The sequence below is a fragment of the Chiroxiphia lanceolata genome, chromosome 16, assembly GCF_009829145.1.
Source record: "Chiroxiphia lanceolata isolate bChiLan1 chromosome 16, bChiLan1.pri, whole genome shotgun sequence".
Lineage (NCBI taxonomy): Eukaryota > Metazoa > Chordata > Aves > Passeriformes > Pipridae > Chiroxiphia > Chiroxiphia lanceolata.
In genome coordinates, this window is record NC_045652.1 from 12,837,559 (window position 1) to 12,860,977 (window position 23,419).

Below are 23,419 nucleotides of genomic sequence, written 5' to 3' on the forward strand. Positions count from 1 at the left end.
CCATTAGTTTTTCCTGGGGCTTTCTTGGCAAAAACACCTTAAAGATCCTCATTCACTTCCTTTAGGGAACCTCCCAATAGCCTTGGAGTGTCCATGGCTGTTTTGGGCCCAGCTTCTCCTGTGCAAAAGCAGGTTGGAGTTGTAGTGGCTCAATTTTTATCACTATTAGGTGTCCTTTACCATCTACTGCTTTTATTTTATTTTTAAGGTATTTTATAAGGTGGTGAAGTTAGCAGTTGTCTCAGAGCTGGCCCCCAGCTCTTAACAAAGACATAAAATCTTGTCCATGTGAGAGACATGCAGGAGAGGAAGGAGGCATTTCCCAGCTGCAAGAAACAAAACTCATCTGTTAGTGCCAAATCTCACAATTCAAATTTTCAAATGTGTAGAATTACAGAGATCACTTTTCCTGTGCACCCACAGAGCACAGCCCAAAATGTCAGCTGGGAGCAGAGGGAATAGACTTCACAGGAGGAATTACTTGCCTCCACATCCCCACTGAGATGTCCAGCTCAGCACCTGGAGCTGGTGCATTAAGGGAACAGCCAAAATCCTCACAAAGAGGAAAACCTGCAGCTCCCCCAGCCTGCCTTACTGAGACAGGGAAGCTGCCACCTCAAAGGTCAGGAGCTCCAGAGGAGCGGGAGACTTTTCTCCAGGCCTCTGTTGGAGATCTATATTTAGGGCCAGGAGTCCGGCTGTCAGAAACTCTGCGGGATTTACATGCTATTTGCACATAGCTGGAGACAGAATAATTACATGTACACATGCTTAACCTTAATGCCTTCTCTCCTCTCAATTATCCTGTCAGCGAAACCCTTTTAATGGTTTTTATCTCCAGTGCTTCCATGACCTTTTCTGCTTGGAATGCTGCACATTAACCCGCAGTCCCGGGGGCTGAGCTCTCCGTAGATTTCCAACCACGTGAACTTTATCAGGGGGAAAGTAATGGTTGGGTTTTTTCTGGCCAGTTTGACCTGAAATTCCGAGATGACTCCCAGATGGGTCTCTGCTGTGAGGTGGTTTTGGAATACTTGCAAGCATGATGAAGTACAGGTTTAAAAACTGGGAATGTTAATGCTTGGGGATTACTCTTGAAACACCTATTTGACATTGGCGGCTTCTGTACAGCTTGACAACAAACTTGTAGGAAGAGGATAGATATCCACCACTAAATTAGAAAATCCTATATGTGGACAGTCACAGCTCCAGTAAGTTACTATCCGTGATCTTGGAAAAGTATTTGAGATTTGAAGTGACCAGAAGGTCAATTCTGATTTAGCTTCCGTCAGACTTCTTTTCTTTTTTTAAATGCAAAACTGTTCAGATACCCAAGGAAGTCTTTAATATCAGGACATAAAAGGAGAATTTTATACTGGCACTTTGAAGTAAATTTGAGATTATAATGCCAATATTTTACTGATTAAAAATATACAAATGTATTACATTATGTCTTCTGCAGCATAATTAAGCCTGTGCATATCAGATGGACCATGTTCTTTCCATCCTTTCAATGCATTAATTGAGATGCAGATGTTGAATTTTCAGTGAAGGTGTCCAAAGAAGAATTGTGATATAAATCATGATTTCCAATGTTCTGAAGGCTTTATGTTTTCTGTTCATAGTTTTTATCATTTTTCATATTGCAGCAGGTACTTTTTTTGCTATGATTGTATATTCTTGTTTCAGGAAATTGCCTCCTAATGACTAAAAAATATTTCCCTTTTTAAAAGAAATAAATAATACATTTGGTTATCCACGTTTCTAAAACCATAGTAAACCTATCCTCAAGTGCTTGCCTGAGCTTTTTTAAGGGCTGTAAGGACCACAAATGAAAACTTGAAGCTCATTAATGCAAATTTTTCTTCTCTTAAAAAGTTTGCAGTATTTTGGATTGTATCCAAAAGGCTCATCAGGCTCTTATAAATAAAATCCACGTGATATTGAAATCACTGGAAATTTGGTATTCACTGTACAATATCTATGGGATCCTCCCCTAAAGGAAATTATCACTCTCCACAACTCCCTGACAGGAGGGTGTAGCCAGTTGGGGGTCAGACTCTTCTCCCTATTAACAAACAACAGGACAAGAGGAAACGGCCTCAAGTTGTGCCAGGGGAGGTTTAAGTTGGATATTGGGAACAATTTCTTCACCAAAAGTGTTGTCCAGCCCTGGCACAGCTGCCCAGGGCAGTGGTGGACTCACCACCCCAGGAGGGATTTAAAAGCCTTGTGGATGTGGCACTTGGGGACACACTTTAGTTGTGGCCTTGGCAGTGCTGGGGGAACGGTTGGTCTTGATGCTCTCAGAGATCTTTTCCAACCTGAATGATTCTCTGATTCCACATAGATGGAGTTGTAATGTAGCAGTTCGACAGGAGGAAGAGGAATGAGTGGAGAGGTTGATGCTCAGCTGATTTAGCCTTCCTGACAGGAGGAGATGAATCTATCAGTGATATCCTGGTGACTTTCTGATAACAAACCAACACGAAGGCTTGTAATACAATTTTATACTGCACAGTAATGAATCTCTGGCAGTGACAATATCTGAATATGCAAATATGCAGGAAAGTAAGAATTTCGATTTTAAAAATTTTATGCATGTTAACCATTAATTATATGAAGCATTGCACACAGAAGCAAATTCAAATATATCTTGTGACTCTCATAATAAACAGTTTCATCAAAGAACATGAATTAAAAAAAAAATGCATTTAGTAGGGGACTGTAGCCAAAGCAACTCATTATGACTGTAGAGTGACTTTAATATTTATGACTGTATCTCAGGATGATTTGGTGAATCTCTTAACTACAAAAACTTTATGATGTCTACAGGTCATTCAGATAATAGTATAACCTTCCAAAAGCACACAAGGAATTATGATACATGGCAGGAAGTAGGGCCTGGATTTTAATGAAAATTTAGAGTACTATCAGATAAACTCTGGTTTCAGAACTCAATAATTATGGATAGTTCATAAATTGCGACATCAAGTTTTAAATTAGGGCAAGAAAGTTGTGACTAATATGCAGTTACTGAGGTTAAAAAATGTGCAGAGCTAAATTGTTGAGCCATGGTTTAGTCTTCAGGGAGTTTTAGTGACAGAGGGCATGAAAGTGGATGTTTTTGTCATTTCAAACCTACATCTTTGAGGATTTCCCCATTTTTCTGTGTTGATATTTCTAGACTGTGGATATCTCTGATAACTGTGCACTGTCCTAGCTCTGTTGGTTCCAGTCTTACTGGAGAGTGTACCCCAGTTAAGAATAATGCCCCTTTATGTCTCTTCCAAACAAAAATAGCTTTTGGTGGGAAAAGGGGCCATTTTCCATTTTTGAACTTATTTTCTTCATTTCTTCTCCACACAAAGACTCGTTTTCCAAAGGTGGTTTTAAGCTTTAAAAGTTTGGGACCTGTTTTTGAAAAGTATGGAGCAAAACACCATTTCTCAGTGGGAATTGTGGATATTCTTTAGAAGCACAGATCATTGGGCTTTGGTAGAAATTCTCCCTTGGAAGCAGAAGGAACAAAGCCTTCCAGGCTTCAAAACCACTTGTGGATAGTTCCTCTTTCGTAGAATACAAATACCCATGCCTGTCAATAGTAATATATTTGAAGCATTATTAAACTTCTTTTATAGGATTTAAAGTGTCTTAGTCCATTTTACTTACTCAAGTAGCAGTTTTCTTCTTAAACTTACTATAAACTTGATAATTTCAGAAAAATAGACCTGTCTATTAATATTCTTTCCAGTGAGAACTATAGAAATGACATCTTAAAGCAGCAAGTTGAAGAAATTGCCTGGAAGGAGCCATTACATTAAATGGCAAAATATTTAAGTGCTATTTTTGGTTGTTTGAAGGCAGGGTGCCTTTATGTTCCATGCTTTCTTTTGTATTGAGAAAACATCTGTCTAATTAGATCCTTGGCATAAAATGTTTATGCAACTTTTAGTAGATTAGGGGATGTATTGGCTCAGGATATATATAATCAATTCAATATACATGAATGCATATCATATCAAGATAAAATGAGAACATCTCCCAATTCCCAAGAAAAATCTTTATTGCATGTGATATGACTGGTCCTAATTCTTTAAGCAGCAGTAAATAATAAACAGATGCTGTTGCCAGATTATAATTCACAATTAGAACCTTAATTGTGGGAACTCCATGTTTTGTTGTCTGATCTGGGGAATTGAGTGGTATTAAAAGACTCAAGAAGTTTCTTTCAGAAACTGTTCTTTGTCTGTGCAGTCATGGATAACTGAGAGAGCTGTGCTCACCTGTCCTTACCCAGCTTCTGTCTCAAGTCTTTCTGAGAAGCTCATCTGCAGAATAATAAGCTGCAGAAGCCATTTCTTCTCCTCCCCTGGAAAGAATCTCCAGTGCAGAATGAGGAATTAACACAATTACCCTGCTCTCCAACACTCTGCTGCTTCCCAAGAAGTGCATCCTTCTCTCAAGGTTGTTATTACTCTGTGACTCACAAGTGACAACCAGTGGGTTCTGGGTTCATTTTTCTCTTTTTCCTCCCCCTTCCTCCTCCACTGTGCTTTATGCCTTGTCCCTCTCTGCTGACTGGGAGCAGTGCCCACGGCTCCGCCACAGAACGTGCAAGTCGAAGCTGTGAACTCCACAACCATCCAGTTCCTCTGGACCCCTCCACCCCAGCAGTTCATCAACGGCATTAACCAAGGATACAAGGTAAATAGAAACAAGGTTTCTGTAACTTCAGTGTTTGCCTTAACAGTCCTGGTATAAAAAGAAGTTGAATCTGATAACCTCTGAATCTCCAAAGTGACCGTGTAATTTCAGGGGTGTCTTACACGGGTAAAACAAAGGGAGAAGTGAGCAGTTGTTGCTCCTAGCAGGGCTTGGAGCCACCTGGTCTAGTGGAAGGTGTCCCTGCAGGACCTGACAGGGAGTTGGAACTGGGTGATCTTTAAAATCCCTCCCGGCCCAAACCTTTCTGTGATTCTAACATTTGCAATTTAGCTAAGTTCTGAAAAGGGAACGTGTCATAGGCTAGAGGTCCTAATACTTTTGTCATCTTCCTGGGAAGTTTCCAAACCTAAAAGCAGTTCAGTGTCAGTTTGGAAACTCACCACGTGTCATTGTGCCACTGAAAACCAGCTTGAGATTTCTATTTACACTAATGCAGAATTCCCATTCATTTCACTAAGAACCAAGACAACACACTAAATATTTGTCTTAACTTTCCCACTGTGATGATTTGGGAGATATAAGAATGTAAAGTTTATTAAGCATGCCCTGATGACATGGAGTTACCATGGTAAGTCCCTGCTGATGGGACAACTGGTAATATCTGTTACAGAGTAGGGAGTGTTTAACAGAGCCCTCACTGGTCCTCTGGCCAGTGGAGTGTGGGCTAAGGAGGCAGTTGGAGTGGTTTATTCCTGCCCCTCAGGAAGAACTGCTTGACAGAAACTCCATCAATGGTTTGGCAGTCAGGGCACAATAAATGAAGGGTTTAAAAGTGTTCGTGGAAAGAACAAAGAGAAATCTGGTAGGAAGGGAAGGAAGGTTTGGTTCGTGAGCAGGGAGGAGGAAGGCTGATTTAGGTGTTGGGCGAAGGAATGTGGAGTGGGCTGAGAAGAATGTGTAGTTAGAAAACAGGCTGTGAATTAAGAGATTGAACGTGGATTTGAGATGTTTCAGAAGACTTGATCCTTCTCCAAGAATGTCTTAAAGTGATGAAGAAACTGAGACAAACAGAGGTATGCATGGGTATTTTTGCCCACATCTATGTATTTTTCATAAAGACCAGCAGTGGTTTCAGAATCCCACTGCTGAAGACATAAATACATGTAGAGGTGTATGTCTGCTGTTCCCAGAGATAGAATCAGCTCTCAAGGCTCAGTGACTGACAGGGCTGCAGGACAATATCCTAGAAGCTCAATACAAAAGTAGTACTTGGCTTCTGTTCAGACTCTGGAGAATAAAAGCACTTTTGGGGCTCAGTGGACTTCAGTGCAATACAATTTTCTGCTGCAATTCCAAGCACAGTGAGCCCAGATTTGCAGAAGTCTTATTTCAGATTTTCATTCTCTGTTGTATTCAGAGTTTCAGTCTTAAGATCCTTCATCTCATTCCATAGCTACCTCTAATTTATGTTTTCATTTCTTGAGCAATGGTATAAAATAACTGAAATCATAAATTGTATCTGTCAGCGGCCAGTGAAAACCGTTGAAATTATCAAAATTTCTGTTTCTTTGGATTTTTTTGATTGCACTAGATTGCTACAGCTTTACCATTCCTGTTTCTCATGGGGTTTGTGAATTGCAGTACAAAGATCATGTGAGAACATTTCTGTCACTTACTTTTATAGCCTATCTTTGTGTATGATTTATAAATTGCTAGTAGTCAAAGTTAGGCCTTTGTGTTTTTTAAGGATTAAACCTTTTTTGAGCTTTTTCCTTAAACTGACGGAATTGTTCACCTGTATTTTCTGTACATGTTTCCTGATGAACGTGCAATGAAATGCACTCAAAAAAGAAGTCAGTCCTCCAAAGTTATAAATGCCAATTGTAATCCACAGAGGTGATTTAGAAAAGAAAATAAAACTTAGTATCCTCTTCAAGCACTTTCCATTTTTATCTTTTCTTTGAAATTTATTTGTATTTCAATAAGTTGTAAAGTACACCTTCTCAAATATGAACTATTTCTAACAAAATTACTCCTTATAGTCCACTAACTGTGCTTTTTGATTTTCAGAGACTAGACATTGGCTAAATGTGTCAAATATGGCTCATTAATTTCAGGTATCTATTCATGTTTATGAGCCTGAAATCAATACAAGTAGCAGGATTTACACAGATACTGAGTCAGGCCTAGAATTTTAACACGTTTTATAAGCTACAGGCTAAGGATTTTTGGACAAAATAAAAATTTCACAAGCTTTCAAGCTTTAGACCCCCTAAGCCTTTAAGGCAATTCCAAAAATTGTTTCAGAATTTCAAAGGCATTTGCCAAAAATGAATTTTTTAAGCCCTCATTTAGGTACCAACACATAAGGTATTGCACTCTCAAAGATATTGATCGCCCAGAACATCGGCTGAGATGAATGAGACCTGGAGGAACTGAGCTCATCTGACAAGCACCCTGTTTTAAATGCATGAAAATATGTCTTCAGGAGTCTCACTTTTGGGACTCGGGTATTGGAAATTGTAGTAATCATCTTTACAACCATTTTCTATTCTTTCTGTAGTTCCAGAACCGCTCAAATCATTCACAGTGGGGATGTCCCCAGTCCACTGATGGTTGTAGTGCTCTCAGCCTGTTAGGCAGGGCTGCTCAGGGGGGTGCTGGGCTGGCTCTGGGAGGGGAAGGATGTGTGTGTCCCCTAATCCCACTAAGCTCCCCAGACAGTGGGATCCTTAAAGGAACCCCAAAATAAGATAAAGCATTTATGTCAGAGTAGCACTGAAAGTACTTTTCTTCCTTCAGCTTCCTTTCAGCAGCAGAGAGTGGCCAGGCTGATGAAAGGCCCATGTCATACGGGTAATAATTTGCAATCATTTTGGCACTGTTCAGTAACATTGAGAATTGCAATATTGGTGTATCCCCCATCACTGGTGAGCGTTACAGACATCCCTCCAGTATCACAGTATCACTGCTACATCCATCTGTTCAGCATCAGAGCTGACAGCAGTTTAACAGCATTGCTTGGTTCTTTACAATCAGATGAAGATGGTTTTGGCAGCCAAACATACTTTGCCTCCAAATGGACACAACTTCTGATGAGAGCTCATCCATATTTAAATTTTCCAGCTTCTGGCCTGGCCGGTGGACGCTCCGGAGAGTGTGACTGTGGTCACCATCGCTCCGGATTTCCACGGAGTCCACAGTGGCTGCATCACCAACCTGAAGAAATACACCACTTACTACACCTCAGTTCTGTGCTTCACCACGCCAGGGGATGGCCCCCGGAGCACACCCCAGCTCCTGAGCACCCTGGAGGACAGTGAGTATCCCCAGCGCTGCCAGGGAACCTCAGCGCTCGGGTTTGGGTGGGTTGGATAGAAAAGCTGGAATTTTTAAATCTCTGTGCTTAAAATTTGACCTTGGCAGTCTCTTCTCAAGTTACCTTTCAGATGGTTACCTTTCAGATGGTGTGTTCTTTTAGCCTGTGGCAAATATTTGATTTTTTTTTTTCTTTTTTCATTATGGGCTGAACCTGGATGAATTTTTTCACATTGATCATTAGCTGAGAGCTTCACAGTCCGGTACAGCCAACACGCAGTGCGTTGTTTGTGTCTGTGAATCCTTGTGCTCTTAAATCCATGCTCAGGCACCCAAATAAATACCAATTGATCTTCTTAGGAAGTGAGCACTGGAACTTCCTGTGGAGGTCAATGATTAATTTGTGATTCTTTCCTTCTGTTGTTCAATATATTGAAAATGTCTGTATACTATATTGCAAACGTTTGTGTAAAAGAAACGGGATCATAACAAGGCAGTATCTTTTATTCTGAAAAACTGGAGGCAGGGTGAAGTAAAATGAGCTGGATAGTTTAGCATATAAATTGTTTCCTGAATCAGAAAATGGTTTGGCCTCTGTGGCCCCTTGGAAGTGTTTGCTCAAGACATATTTGGGACTCACAAGTCTCACGTGTGCCTGATTCAGATAAGGACTAAACTGCAGTGGCCTCGCAGTTACTGTGTCCACAGCGATCTTGGCTCTGGCCAGTGCTTTGGTATATTCCTGTATTGGAGCATCATAACACTGCTGCCCATTTACAGACTCAAATCAGAATAAAAAGTGTCTAATACATCCATTAAGACATTGTTTTTAGAAATACTGCTTTGCCTTAATAGGGATCTTTTAGGTTGGTCAGTGTTCCCGTAAAGAAAAATCCAATTGTCATTAACATTCACAGAAGTGAGGCTCAGAGTGCTAATCCAATTTTTCATGACATACTCTTGAAAGACCATGGAGAAAATTACTTTCCTATGGATTTTCCTGTTGTGGTTAGTCTCCTCTATATGCTAGAGCTGTGTCCCCAGAGCAGGCTGTAGACTTAAACCAGAGATAGCAATTTAACTACCAGAAGTCTTTATGACTCACTAATGTGAACTCAAACTTGTTTGTCTGGGGTTAAAGCAAAAGGTGTGGTGGAAAGAGAAACATGCATTAGGTTCCTAGTGTGCAGTATCAACTCTTTTGCCTGTTTTCCTAAGGAAACAAAGCTTTAGACAAGGATGGTTTGTAAATGTGTTCAACTGTCCTTCTTGGGTTCATCTGTCTTCTCTCTCCAAGGACAGTTGAACCCTGTGGCAAATTTCAGTGAAGAATAAGAAACCAAAGATAAAAGACTCCCAAGATTTTGCAAAAATTAATCAACTGAGGAGAGGCTGTTAATATTTCTGCTGAAGGAAAGGCTGAAGAAAGGAGCCTTGCAGACTTTCCACAGAGTGAGAGAAGAGGCAGAGCCAAGACTTTGAGACTATCTCAGGGAAATGTTGAGATCACCTACCATTTTAAACATGAGAAAATTCCATCAGGAAACATAAAACGAGGGAAAACCAGACTTGTATTTTGTAAACCATTTGATGCATTCCCTGGTGTATGCAGCTGTGTGCTGCAAGGAGCCTCAGCAGGGGAGATGAGCAGAATTTTTTAATTTATTTATTTTTTAATCCTTCAGAATTGCTTCCCTCAGTTTTCAGAGTGGCTGAGAAGTTATGTACAGGATGGTATAATGCATCTTTGTGGAGAACTCGTTGACTCTAAGTTGCTTCAGGATTTATGTGGTGGGAAAAAAGATTTGAAAGGACTGTCATTCGTGTTTGCAGGTGATAGTTTTCAGTCTATATAGCAGAGTTAGGCAGTCCTCTAAAAAAAAAACTTGTGCAAACGGATCTGTTTGCTGATGAACTGTAGGTCAAATAAAATTTAACATCCAGTCAGAGGTGTCGTGTCCTGGCTTGGAGTCACTTGCACCTGTGTTTTGTGGTGACATTAAAATTGTGCTGCAACTGCAGAGGCTAATTGGAGCAAAACTTTGTGTGGTTTCCGTGTCTGCACATCCCTGGTCCCAAATAGTGCACAACTGCCATGCTCTTGTTGGATATTCCTGGGATCACTACAGGATCAGCAGTTCTTCTGTGGTGCTTTGACTGCCCGGTATCGCAGAGTGGATTTGGAAACTTTCCTCACTAGGATTGCAGAATTGCAAATGGGGTTGTATCTGACCTACTGGCAGGGTTTGAGCTTTTTTTGTCATAGCTGGAGGAGAATGAGAGACTGGACTAAATTGAAGAGGAAACAAAATATGAAATTGCAGACAAGAAATTGCCAACTGATGTCAGTGGAGCTGGAGGATACTCGGGCAGGGATCCAATGACAGAAGCACTGTGAATATAAAGTGAACAAAACCTCCTTTTTCCAGTACATCGATTGAGGACAGAACAGTATTTGGATCAAAAATCAGTCAGGTTGTCTTCCTTGAAGGCCAAAATTGAGGGAAGATGGCATATTCTTGACAGTCATTCCACTTTATGCTCTTTCATTGCACACTGGGGAGCTGAATTTTTAAGAGCTCTTTAGCTACATCATAAAACCCCTTTAAAATTTTCACACACTTGTATTCATTTTACGGAAGACAGTTGCCATTATGTTGGACATTTTTAGATTTTTTTTGAGAGAACTTATCCAAGCAGTGGCTTGGTGACTTTGTCCTTGCTGTGACCTTGTATAGGGAAAAAGCTCTTTCCAGATGAGGGGTTTGCTGGTGGTGTTGCTACAGACCTGGGTCCACATAAGCTGCACAGCAGTGAAAACCACACCCCTGCCACTGAGGGAAAAAATGGCAAACACCATCACCTTCAGGATTGCCATCTTGATTGTGCTAATTAGGTTAGATGAAGAAGAGAGGAAAGAACAAGTTGTGTGCACGTCTCCTGTTTCCACTCTCTTTAGCTCTCCAGACAATTGGGATGATGGCCGGGTGAAATAATTTATGTGATGATAAGCCAGAGTGTTTCTTCCCAGCTTGTCTTCTCCCTCTCAGTGATGTTTTCAGCTTCCCTTGGCCCTGGCTGAGTGCTGTATTTCTTCATCCTTAACCTTGCCATGTGAATTAGATCACAGTTAAGAGGGGCTCTCCTGTTAACAGTTTTCCTTTCCCGATCTCCAGAGCCGGGAGCAGTGGGACACTTGAGTTTCACCGAGATCCTGGACACCTCGCTCAAGGTCAGCTGGCAAGAACCTGTAGAGAAAAATGGCATCATCACAGGTATCAGCTGCTGTGTCTGCTTTTATTTCTTTTCTGTGAAGTATGTGTGGGGTGGAATGAATCACTGCAGTGAAAAACTGTTTGTGTAACAGAGCATTTAGGGAGAACTGGCCACTGCAAGCACTGGTTTCCCGGTCCTTCTTTTGGGTAATTGAGATGTCACCAGGGCACATTATACAAGGTTTGTGTCCAGTTACTGGCAGCTCATGATTGTGGTGACTGGAAAGGCAGTTTGTGTTAGAAATCAGCTCCCCGCAGGGTTTCTGGTCCTGTTAAATCTTCCATGACCTCCACCTGCATTACTAAATTTGTGGAAATTTGTGAGACCGTGCTTGGCCTTTGCCCCAAGGGTGGGGGGTCCCTGCACGGAGTTTACAGCTGCAAAATCTGGATTGGCATTGTTAAGATTTGCAATCAGGACCAAGCCTGAAATCAGCAGTGCCCTTCATCTGTGATCAAGTGGCCTGGCTGTGTGCTGCATGACAGAATTTGCATGTCATTACTTAATCTGTTATAAACCACCACAAGGGTTCAGAACTCTCTTGTTTCCCTTTGATGAGTCTGCCATTTGACAAACTGTTTATCTATTTACTGTATGCCAGTGTAGATACAATATCAGCAACTTCATTATTTTTCATAAAGGAAGCTATAAATACTTGAGAAAACCTCTAGTTCTTATCAACAGAGGCAATATTGTTTTCAGAGGGGAAACTGTTACAGCTCCACAAGACAGACATTCCATTTAAGAAAGGTTTCAAGGTTTTGAAGCACAAGAAAGCTCCCAGATTTTAAGTTACTGGAGCTAAAAAGCACAGTTGAGAAGAGAGAGGATAATTTCACGTGGATCAGAATATTTTGGTTTGGGAGCATTGACATGAAAATGTTTAATTTTTTGAAAAAAAATTATTATAATTTGTAAGAAAATACACTTTGGGGTTAAAAAAAATCAGACTTTCTGACCCTTGACCATTGAAATGTTATATCAGTCTAATTTCCTGAAGCATTTTAACTTTGACAGGTCTAATCATTTTGATAGGACTTGGACTTGTCAGTGTTTTCTCTGTGTATCTGTAACGTTTGTTTGTGTGTGTTCTGTCCTGTTTGTAGTGTGTGTGGAGTCCTTGTGCAGATCATCGCCTGCCTTTACACCACGGTCACCTTCCTGAAATATGCACTGATTTAAGTGGTTTGAGAATAGAAACTAATGACTTCTGAAAGCAGAGCAGTATTGATTCAGTGAAGATGGCCAACGCCTTTCAAGCCCGAGAGCTTAAATTTAGGGACCTACATCCAAGCCTATCCAAGATGATGTAATACTGATCTTGTTAAGCATCAGGGAGCAGCACCATGTTGGTGTTGTAGAATTGCTTTGCTGGAAACAAGCTGCTGCCTCCCAGGTTGAGTTGAAACCTGCTGGAACTCGATGATGGACTGTCTTATATTTGGGGTAAATTGTTCCAGAAAGACTCAACTAAACAAGCTCTGTTGTTCATGACAAAACACCAGTGTGAAAATGCCCAGCAGAGTTTATAAGGAAAAAGAAACATCCTTAATGATGCAAATTGCATTTGGGATGGAAGAATAGGAAAATTGTTTACGCCCTTTGAGCACCTCAGAGGTTTATAGAGGGCTGCTTGGAGGTCTGAGTGCTCAGGGAAGCAATTATTCATCATTTCTGCTCATTGATGTCTTTAGTGGACCTTCTTGTTCCCTGCACCAGCACTGGGAGGAGGGAAGCATGGACAGGATGCCCAGCAGCCAACCTGAGCTGGGAAATTGCCCATTACTCTGCTGTAAATCTCAGTATCTTCCTCGTTCCCTCAGTAAACATTGATTTATGAGGCCCTGGATGTAGACAGACAGTTTGTGATTGGGTGTACTGCTCCCGTGTAGAGAATTTACTCCATATCACCAGAAAATTATTTCTGAAACTCCTCTGGTCATTAGTTCCCGTTAGGCAGCATTTTGAGGAGTGCCAAAGCACGGGGGGAAGGCTCTGTGGCACCTTTCCTGTTCTCACTCACACCAGAGCCAGAGGAAACCCTTTCTGCCCCACACACGTTTCTGGCAGGGATCACTCTGTAACACAGGGAGTGTGTTTCCACCAGCCACACGTCCCAAAGTTCTGCCCATCTGTCAGTCAGTGTGGCTTCAGTGCTACTTGGGGGTACAGTGGTTGTTGTTCCTTTCCTTCAGCAGTTTTTTTTCATCTGTTTTTGTTATGCTTGGTTGCTTTTGGCTTCGTGTCTGATCGCCGTGTATGTACAGATTTTCTCTTCTCATCTTTTATATGACCAGAATTTAACTATACATCCAGGGCTGAAATATCTGGCAGCAAATGCTGCCTGTTTGCCTTTTCTTCAGTTTACACATGTGAACTCAGGACTGTTTTCCTGGTGAACGTTTTCTCAGAAAATAAATACGTAGAGACCCTGTGCCTAATGGGTGGGAAAGCTGGGGCTCATCCTGTGGTCACCAGGGAGAAAACATAAAATGTCCAAAGAATAATCACCAACGTTTGATATATAACCTGAGCTTATCTAGATGGGAGAGAAGATACCTCAATCACTGAAGATTGCCTGGTGCATGGTGAATGACACTTTCTATTGTCTGTAAGCAACAAATGGACAGAGGGAGCATTAAAAGTCCCCTGCTTATCTTCCTCTGCTTATTTATTGTCTGGAACAAACTGCACCCACAGCTAATGAAAGAAAAGGGTGTTTGTGATGGTCCTTCTGTTTGCAACTCCTCCTTGCCTCTTCACTGAGCACCAAAGGCAGGAGACAATCATCCCCCACCTTTCTGCTCATCCTCTGTTAATAGAGGCAACAGAGTCCTTAAATTTTGTCAAAATCTTCCTGCAGATTATAATCCTGCCTGTGCTACATCAACTCTGATCTGATAAATGATTCTTAAGTCTTTTCAGAAGGCAGCGGAACACCACAGTGTTTCCAAGACATTGGTAATTTACTGAGTTAATTAATTCCCACTCAGACACTTGTTTAAAACCGATTCCAGATGAGCGCTCAGGAGTTTCTCCCCTTCCCCTCTGTAGTTCACAGTCAAAGAAGCCTTTGTGGTGTAGCTGGAATTGTTGAAGCATCACCTCTCTTTATCACTGCCCCCTCACCTGAAAAGTTAATTAGTGACTATGTGAGCACTCCGAGCCCATTTCCATGCAAAATCAGGTTAAGATGAATCTCTGTCAGTAATGGCAGCTCACGGAGAGGACAGAGAACATCTCACACCTCTCAAACTCTCACAGAAATATTTGTCTCACCATGCTTTTAGCTCATGAGGTGATGTTTTCTTTTTGATTAATACCATAAGGGATTTTGCTATGTCAATTCATGTATGTTAATCAGCTTATCATGATTTTTTATTTAAAAAAAAAAAATGGAGAAAAAAAAGCCTCAAGCCTCTCAGCTGGTCTGAATTCCTCATCTTAGATGATGGGAACATGAACCCAGTAGGGAGTTTCTCTAGCCAGTTTGCCTCGTGCATGGTTCACACAGTGGGATTCCTTTCTGTTAGTCCTTTTCACTCACTCCAATTTCACAGGCATTCAAGAGCTATGTGTATTTTTTTTTTTCACCCTCTGAGTCAAATCACAAAGAAAGCTGCAATCAAGCAAACTTTTCAGACACGCTCTCTGGAGACTGGCACAGCAAGGTTCACGTAGGTTCAAACGAGAATAAAGTAGGACTGGGCAGGAGGAGGACAAGCAGATTTGGAGGTAAAATTGAGCAAATCAGACAGTAGAAAGTTTCAAAAGTTCTTGGAAGGCAAGTGGTTATCAAAGTGATAAAAAGGAAGCCTGGTTATGATAGAAGAATAATATGGAGGTCAGGGCAAGTGGAGCTTTGGACAATGCATTGGCTCCATGATGGTTTTGAAAGAAAGGATAATGATTCACCCTGCTGAAGGATTTGTGCGAGGAAGAAGCAGTGGGGAGTAGAGGCTTTTCAGTTCCTGGAAGATTCCCACAATGTTCCTACCTGATTGTCATTGTCAGATTTCTAAGTATTTCTAGATATACAGCAGTGAAGGTTACTTCAGCCTGGAAAAGGACTAGCCCTACTAAGCACATATAGATTTTTAATTAGATATTCCAGCTGGTGAGCAGATATTATATTTTCCAAAGTCCTTGTTTCTTCCTGTTTGCTTCACAGAGTGAAAGTCCTGTGTGATTATCCCCAGGTTTCCAAGCCATTTCTTAGCAAGCACTGTATTGTCACAGCAAAAAGAGACAGTCTGTTGAGACCTCATGTCCTCCCTCATCTGTGATCTGATAGGCAGATGATGCCCCATAGGGTACCTACATCAATTGTTTATTGGAAATAACAACATCAGAAAAATATTTGGGTATTTTAGCCAGTTTAGTTTACATTTAGTTTACATTAGTTTACATTTACTTCAGTTTACATTTACTTCAAGGGGGTTTTTTTCTGCTTATAAAAGGTGACCCCAGTGGAGTAGGGTAAGGAACGATGATCCACCATGGACCACAGGCAAATCGTGATGCCACAGGAATTTACCAGTCTGTGGGCTGTGGTATAACTGGGCTGTGGAAGGAAAACTACGGCCCCCTGACCTGTATGTGGTTGTTTCTCAGGGTACCAGATCTCCTGGGAGGTGTATGGCAGGAACGAGTCTCGCCTTGCCCGCACACTGTCCAACACAACCCTGGAGTACAAGATCACGGGGCTCTCGTCCCTCACCACCTACACCATCGAGGTGGCAGCTGTGACCGCGAAAGGGAGCGGGTGGGTCACGTCCTCCACCATCTCCTCTGGTGTCCCCCCAGGTTGGTAAAACTCCATGACACAAAAGAAAAGGTGCCAATACCTCGTGTTCCGTCGTTCCCGTCGCGGGTTACTTCGGAAGTAATAAAAAGGGTTTTATTTGTGAAGCGTCGAAATTCTTGACCGCGCAATTTAAATTTAATCCGTGGGACAGATTGAAGTGTGAGCATGGACACACTCATAACTTGAAAATTCAAGAAAGTTGAGGCTGTTTAATACAAATACAAAAAAAGTTGTAGGTGTGACGATGGAATGGACAAAGTAATAAAGTGGATACAACACAGAATCCCTTGACATTTACAAAGTAGCATACGAGCTAAGCCTGAATCTATTCAAAAAGTGTTGATTTGGGGGGAAAGATACAGTTTGGATGTTAAAAGGGAAAGGTTTTTCCTTGTAGGAGCAGTATAGGTTATTTCAACCATGAGAGGTCACTTGGATAGTGAAACTAAAATCTTATTTACAAGATTTTGAAGTTGTGGCCTGAGAAAGATTTGGGAAGAGGTATTTTTGTCCCACATTGTCTGAGTTACCATTTGAGCACCTGTACATTTACCCATTTTGCATTTCGTTTTAAAAATTCTACACTCTCCCTCATCCAGTATAAAAAGCAAACTGAATAGCCAATTCATACCTCAGACAAGCAGTTTCAGTTAATATATAGGTTATAGAAGCAGAATTTTCCAAAGTGGAGCAGTTATTGTACGTCGCTGAGAATGATCCAGTTTTTCCCTTCTGCAGTATTTTTGAACTTTTCTATATGTCCTGAAGTATGTTTGCCTTTCTTTTCCCCTATCATAGGTAATTGTGACAATCTGTGGACTGGATCAATGCCATGCTCCCTGTTGTTAGCCAGATAACAGCTATATTCTACCTGGGCAGGGTTAGTTTATCGATCATGGTTCCCACAAATGTGAAGTAAGAATAAAGAAATATTGTGTATTTCTGCATACTTGAAATACAGACCAAAAACCTGCCCATTTTTGACCTGTTGCACTTGCACAGAGTGCAACATCATCATAGAATCACAGAATGGTTTGGGCTGGAAGTGACCTTAAAGATCATCTGGTTCCAAGCCCCTGTAATGGGCGGGGACACCTTTCACTAGGTAATTACTGATTATAATAGTTATTTCCATTTCTTAAAAACACAGGAACTACTGAGAATTTATTCTAAACAATCTGTATTTAATATCTCTTTCCTGGACTTGCTTTTGTTGTTAGTTCAGATGATACAAAAAATGTAAATGCCACTGTAAGTTTGACTGATGCAAGGCAAAGATTTGATTGGGGCTACCCTTGTAGGATGGTCACCCTCTTTGTTTGCTACAGGAATTTTAAAACTATTGTAATTGTTACCAAGGTATTTTATATGTTGAAACACTGAATTTCAGCTTGTGTTACAGTGCCCTAGACAAAGAGTCTTTCCACCTCTCATTTACATTTCTGTTTCTCCAGAACTTCCAGGTGCTCCATCCAACCTGGTGATTTCCAACATCAGCCCTCGCTCTGCCACACTTCAATTCCGTCCAGGATACGACGGCAAAACCTCCATCTCCAAGTGGATAGTTGAAGGCCAGGTATGTCCCTGACAAAAATCTCTTAATGAAGTCTCTGAGGGTCCAAATAGTGAATTGCTGTTTAGGTTACAGTTTTTGTTTAACTTTGGATCACGTCTCCTCTCTAAATGGCCTGGTGGTAGCTGTTCAGGGGGTCCTGGGAAGGTTGGGATGCAAGGGAGCTTGAGGGGCTCAGCTGGGAGATGTTTGTGTGTCAGCCAGGGAAAAAAGGGCCATGTGAATACTGTGAATTCTGTTCAAAGGAATAAAAGGAAAATGTGATTTATAATATATATATATATGTGAGAATGCTTATCCTTTAAAGAAATCACATGGATTTTTGTAAAGCTGGTTTGTTTATGTCCAGAAGAGCACCAGACACATAAGCAACACACAGAGCAGAGCTTTAGTCCATCCATTGATTTTTAAAAAGGATTTGAAACCTGTCTTTAGGTTCTGTGAGGTGTCTTTTCAAATCACATGCAAACCTGGAATTATCATCTCGTAGACTCAGAAGTATAGAAGAAATTGCACTGAACAGTAAAGATACCATTATTCATGAGATTGAGTGTATTTTTCTATCTCGTAATGGAATATACCAAGGTTTTCTATTCAGGCCTCTAGATATGAATAGGATGAATTCTCATCTTCATCAGCTTTAAACAATATCCCTCTTTCTGCTGTCATTCTGCCTTGGAGGAGTTATATATTCCTCATTTGTTCTCCTGACAGATGAGCTTTGCTTCTTCCTTTCCACCCACAGATCTTTATAAATAATATAATCTGTTTTTAAGACCAAATGTTGGACTTCTTAAATCACCATCACCACTTAGACATGTTGATACAATCACTTCACTTGATAATGAGATTGTTGTGAACAAGTTGGTACATTTCGTGCCATTTATATACACATTATTGCATATTATGGAATTAAACACTGAAATCCAATAATATGGTGTCTTAGCACATTCTGAGAAGCATTTTCCTGCTGGAACACCACATTGATATTGCTGGGAATTTGCTAATTCAGTGAGTTGCAAAATGCCACTGAAGTGAAATAAATTTGAATGCTTTAAAACTGCAGTAATAATTACCGTGAAGTTAATCTGCATCCTTGAAGAGCCCTGGGTACCAGCAGTGATTGGAATGGTCCTTGGTGGTGCAAGGAGGGAAGGGAGGGTCTTTCTTGTTCACAAACCCTCATCAATATCTTATGCATTGCTGCTAAAGTCAGGGGGTTCGTGGTTCTGATAGATCCTGGAATTATTTGCTCCATCTGGGGAAGGAGCACCCCAAAGTCCTTGTAGAGTCTGGGCAGTCTTTTTCAGCACACCACACCTGACTGTTCAGCTTGGGCACAACAAATGTGGTTCCTAGTGGATTTAATAAAAAAAGAAAAATTCTTTCTCACCTGATTAACAGAAGTCTTTTCAGGTACACAGAGAAATTGGTGAGTCCTTAAGGATACAGCAAATCCTGTTTCCAGGATGACAGCTGCGTATAATCCTTTGTTCACAGCCCCTTTCTGCCAGCACTCCTCTCAAACTCTTTCTCTCCTGAAGTGCAATTTCACAGCACCTTTAGCCGATCTAAACCACAACTCTTGTTGTCCTGCTCTCATTTCCTCTCCCCATCCCACTTACCAGGACTTTCCTCCTCCTGCCTCCTGCGTGCCCTGACTCGGGCAGGATCATATGCAGGGCGGCTGCGAGCCTTGATCCAGCCCAGAACAAGGGAGTTTCAGACAGATCAACTCTCTGCAGGGGCTGTGTGTGATCAGAGGAGCATCCCTGTAAGGGGAAGGGGTGAGACCATGGCACTGGGAGCAGAGATGAGGGCAGAAATGCCTCCATCCTCACTTGGATTTAAGTTGCCTTGGACCTGTCCCGTGGACCTCACAGATTTCCCTGCCCACCTTTCACAGAGACATGAGTTTTTGCAAAAGAGCTGCCAGTGACACCCCAGTCCTCTTTTCTGCCTTTCATGGAGTCTGTTCTAAGCTGGGATATGTCTGTGCTGGGCTGCAGACTGCTCTTGCAACATCTGTATTTTAGCATTGACAACCATAATTGTTCCTTAGGACTGTGTTAAAGGTTGAAGGGCAGTAGTTTTACCCCACCTACAACAGTATTTCCTGAACAGAACTGTAGGGAGGACTTTTGTCCTTCTGGATCATTCACTGACCCATTTACAGCTTTTAATAGCAGTGTTAAGTGTTTCATGCCTAAGCATTAAATTAAAAGCCACTTAAGGGGTGGGTTTGCATACTATGATTTTAAAACAGATGGTATTTGCCAAGTGATAGGATCACATTTAATTATAAAACACTAATCTGTACATTGTGCACTTCATTTCTGTCCCCCTCTGTAAGCTGGGCAATAACTTTGCATTGGGCATCCCTTATTTTCTGACTCTTCTCTTCCGTCTCTACTGGGAATATACCTTTCACTCTGAAAGGCTGAGTCCTTACAGACAAAATTCAGCTGTTTTATATTCACACACACACAAAAAACCTGCCACCAACGTGGTTTTCTTCTTTGTTCCTTGATTTGGCAGAAAGCTTCCTTGGTGAGGGCAGGTCTAGAAAATGTTCCAAGTACTGCAGTTTGGCTAAGAGCCATTTTTGAAGTCTGATACTTCATGAAACAATTTGGATGAAAAACACAGCTGGGAATTCCAGTTGACGTGACATTTTGGGCATCTGGCCTTGGTTTCTGCTTTTTGTGCCGGGGTGTAAATTCACGGGAGCTGCTGTGGAACTAATTCTCAATTATGTCAATGAACATGAGAGGAGATCAGGTCGTTAAGAGTTTAGTGTTGGTAGATACTGAAATATCAAGTGTTACAAATCCCATTTCTGTGTTTCTAGTGAAGCTGCATTCTGTGCTTTTGAAGGGATTTCTTAAAATTATCACTAGGTTGTTTCTTTTCCGTCTTCTTATCTAGACTCAGGACTAGAGAAACTGGATGTACTAATGCTATTTAAAAAGTACTTCTAACATTTTTTTTCCCATCACATAGAGTAGAATCTAAAGAGAAGAGGGTCAAATGTAATATAAAGGTTCTGCTGACACTTGTTCAGAGGGACCAGCAGTAGCTGCTTTGTGGCACTGACACTCACAGGTAACTTGTTCCTGCACAAGGAATTTCAGTAAATCCTTCCAGCCATCCTGTACTCTCAGATGCAGTCAGGAAATATATTGCAGACATTTTTTCCGGCAATTTTCAGCCAAGAATGACCATGAATCCCTGCTGGTGCTCATGTAGTTTCATGTTTGCAATCCAATTTCAGCTTATTTTTCTTGTGTTGGATTGTTCCTGGGGTTTTGTCAGGAGAAGTACATAAATGAATCATAGAATGGTTTGGGTTGGAAGGAACCTTAATGATACATCCAATTTCAACCCATCATGACTGTGCCTTGGTGGGTGCTCAATCCATACCATTGAGCTTTCCAGTGGCTGATTAGAAAAGCTGGGATAACTTCTGCCCAGTTTGGTGCATTTTTCTGGTGATTAATGTCATTTGCAGGCAGCAGAAGACCTGTGGAACAGCTGAAAGCCATTTCTGAAGAGGTATTACATTTCCTGGAGCCACGAGTACATGGGCTATTATAGAGAGTTTTTGCTTAAAACCTTTCTGCTGTTTTTAGAGAGATTTTGTGTGAATGTCATGGTGAGCAGTAGCAGAGTTTCAAAGTGGTAAAACCTTTAAAGTATTATCACAAGTATTCCCTTCTAAAGCTGTGAGTTGGGAAAGGTGTTGCAACTTTACCCATGAGTTTATCTGGTTCTGTGGGTTAAGTCAGTGACCCAGATAGGATTCATCCATTGTGCCAGGTGATTCTCCTGGTGTCGTTTTCACTTTGGGGCTGGTAAATAAAGTGTCTGAAACTCTGACAATTTTATGCCTTTGACAATCTTTAAATCAAAAATGGCCGAATCGATTTAGGGATTTAGTGAGGAAAAAAATTGCACCCGGGCTGACATCCCGTGAACCGAATTTCTCCCAAAGCGATTTCAAATGTGTGAGTTATGGACCTCTTAAATGAAAACTCTGACACATCTTGAACTATAGTGGAACACAGGGTACCTCTATAATGTACAGAAACATTGTGTTATCCTTTCCTGCAGTTAGTGCTTTGTAACTGTTCAAAATTTCGGAGGCAGTGCTGTCTTGTACAAGTGATTTTTTTTGTTCCAAATTTTATTTATTTTGGGGGGGGTTTTTTAAGTCAGAATTCTGCAAATTTTCTCATACTGTGCATTCCATCGGAAAATTTTAAGTCATTTTATAAAATATGTAACATTTTCCTTTTAAGAAAAGGAGAAACTAATGCACAGAGAAGTAAAAGGTTCCGACATCACTTCCAGTATTCCGACATCACTTCCAATATTGTTTTATGCTGTCTCATTTCTGCAATAATAAAGGAATATGCCGTTTTATTGAGTGTAATGCCTTGGGAGCAGCTGAGAGATGGGAATGAATATGTGCTAACTAGTGATGGCTGATCGTTATGGAGCGTTATATGAAGTGTCTCGGGAGACATGGGTGTTTTTGTTGTGGCAGTCCTGGGATCCCTGGGGATTGTGGCCCTGTTCCACAGGGAATTGGGAAGATGCAGAGTGCATTCCTTGAGGAGTTTTTATGCTGCTGATAACAGAAAAGCAGTCGGTGTCTCATCTGCCTCCCAAAACAATGCGCCCACGAATACGTGTGTGTCTGTCAACAAACACGATCCTTCTCTGAAGTTTGCACACAGTTATCCAAAAAAACAGCTACAAGAAAGAAGCCTTTAACTTCACTTGATTTTATGCAGAGCTGCTCAGAGTGGGCTCTCTTGCCCCTCAAAGGACTCTTTTATCCCTACCACTGCCCGTGGTTCTTTTTGCCCCGTGGGAATCCCTTTGTACTCGGATTCTTGAAACTGATACGTTTCCTCTGATCTGACATCAGAGTGTTTCAGCAAAAAATAATTTCCTTTTCCTTCCAGAGCCTGAAACTTGGAATCTGCTATAGATCTCGGGGAAGTTAAAAACACAGAAGCCCATCACTGAAGGTTTTCTTCCAAGATTCACTTGAGAATATATATATATATATAGACACACACACATATGTATATATTGTATATAAACTAAATAAGTGAAACTTCTTTTGAGTAACACAGACCTAGAATTGCTTGGCCACACAAGTGAGAGGTCATGCAGAAGTCCCCAGGCTGTTCACCAAGCTGCCCTACAGCTATTAACCATTCAATCCTCTTGCTTTGAAAAAACTCTCTACAAAAAATATAAAATATGCTACTGATTTCAATAGAAGTTAATTTCTCAAATGCTGGTGGCAGATCTAGGGAACATTACGAGGTATTATTCTACCTGAAGCAAGATCCTGATGTATTTTTCTTAAAGTCTTTTCCTAAATCACAGAAATATGCCTGTGATTGGTTTTTTTTGCTGCCTCTCTGCCAGTAATTTAAAAATTAGTCTAAAAGCGGTTAATTTGGGACTGTCTGTGCTGCCACTTTGCCCATGGTTCCCCACATCCCAGAACAGGTATTGACCAACTGTTACCAGCTGGCTCCTGAGCTTGGGAACAACACACGTTCTGGGCTTGGTTAGAATCTGCCATTTCCTCGTGGACTGCACCCATCATCCCAGAAATCTGCCTCTGAGGTGCTTTCCAGAGTCCTGCTTCTCAAACAGCACAGGATCCTCAATATTTCCACCTTTCCAACTCGCCTGTAAATGTCTCTCTGCAAACCAGGCGGGGGTCTGGACTTGTCTCACACTTGAGTCCA

The 23,419-nt window shown here is 41.2% G+C and overlaps 1 protein-coding gene across 5 annotated transcripts in view; it reads left to right on the forward strand.

Annotated features, from left to right (window-relative positions):
• The window catches only part of SDK1 (sidekick cell adhesion molecule 1), a 396,182-nt gene that overhangs the window by 284,711 nt on the left and 88,052 nt on the right, over positions 1 to 23,419 (forward strand). For all 5 annotated transcript variants that reach the window (XM_032703881.1, XM_032703884.1, XM_032703882.1 and 2 more), the window contains 5 exons: positions 4,592 to 4,707; positions 7,795 to 7,987; positions 11,163 to 11,261; positions 15,877 to 16,068; positions 17,524 to 17,645. In XM_032703881.1, the coding sequence (XP_032559772.1) occupies positions 4,592 to 4,707; positions 7,795 to 7,987; positions 11,163 to 11,261; positions 15,877 to 16,068; positions 17,524 to 17,645 (722 nt within the window). The remainder of the gene's footprint in view (positions 1 to 4,591; positions 4,708 to 7,794; positions 7,988 to 11,162; positions 11,262 to 15,876; positions 16,069 to 17,523; positions 17,646 to 23,419) is intronic.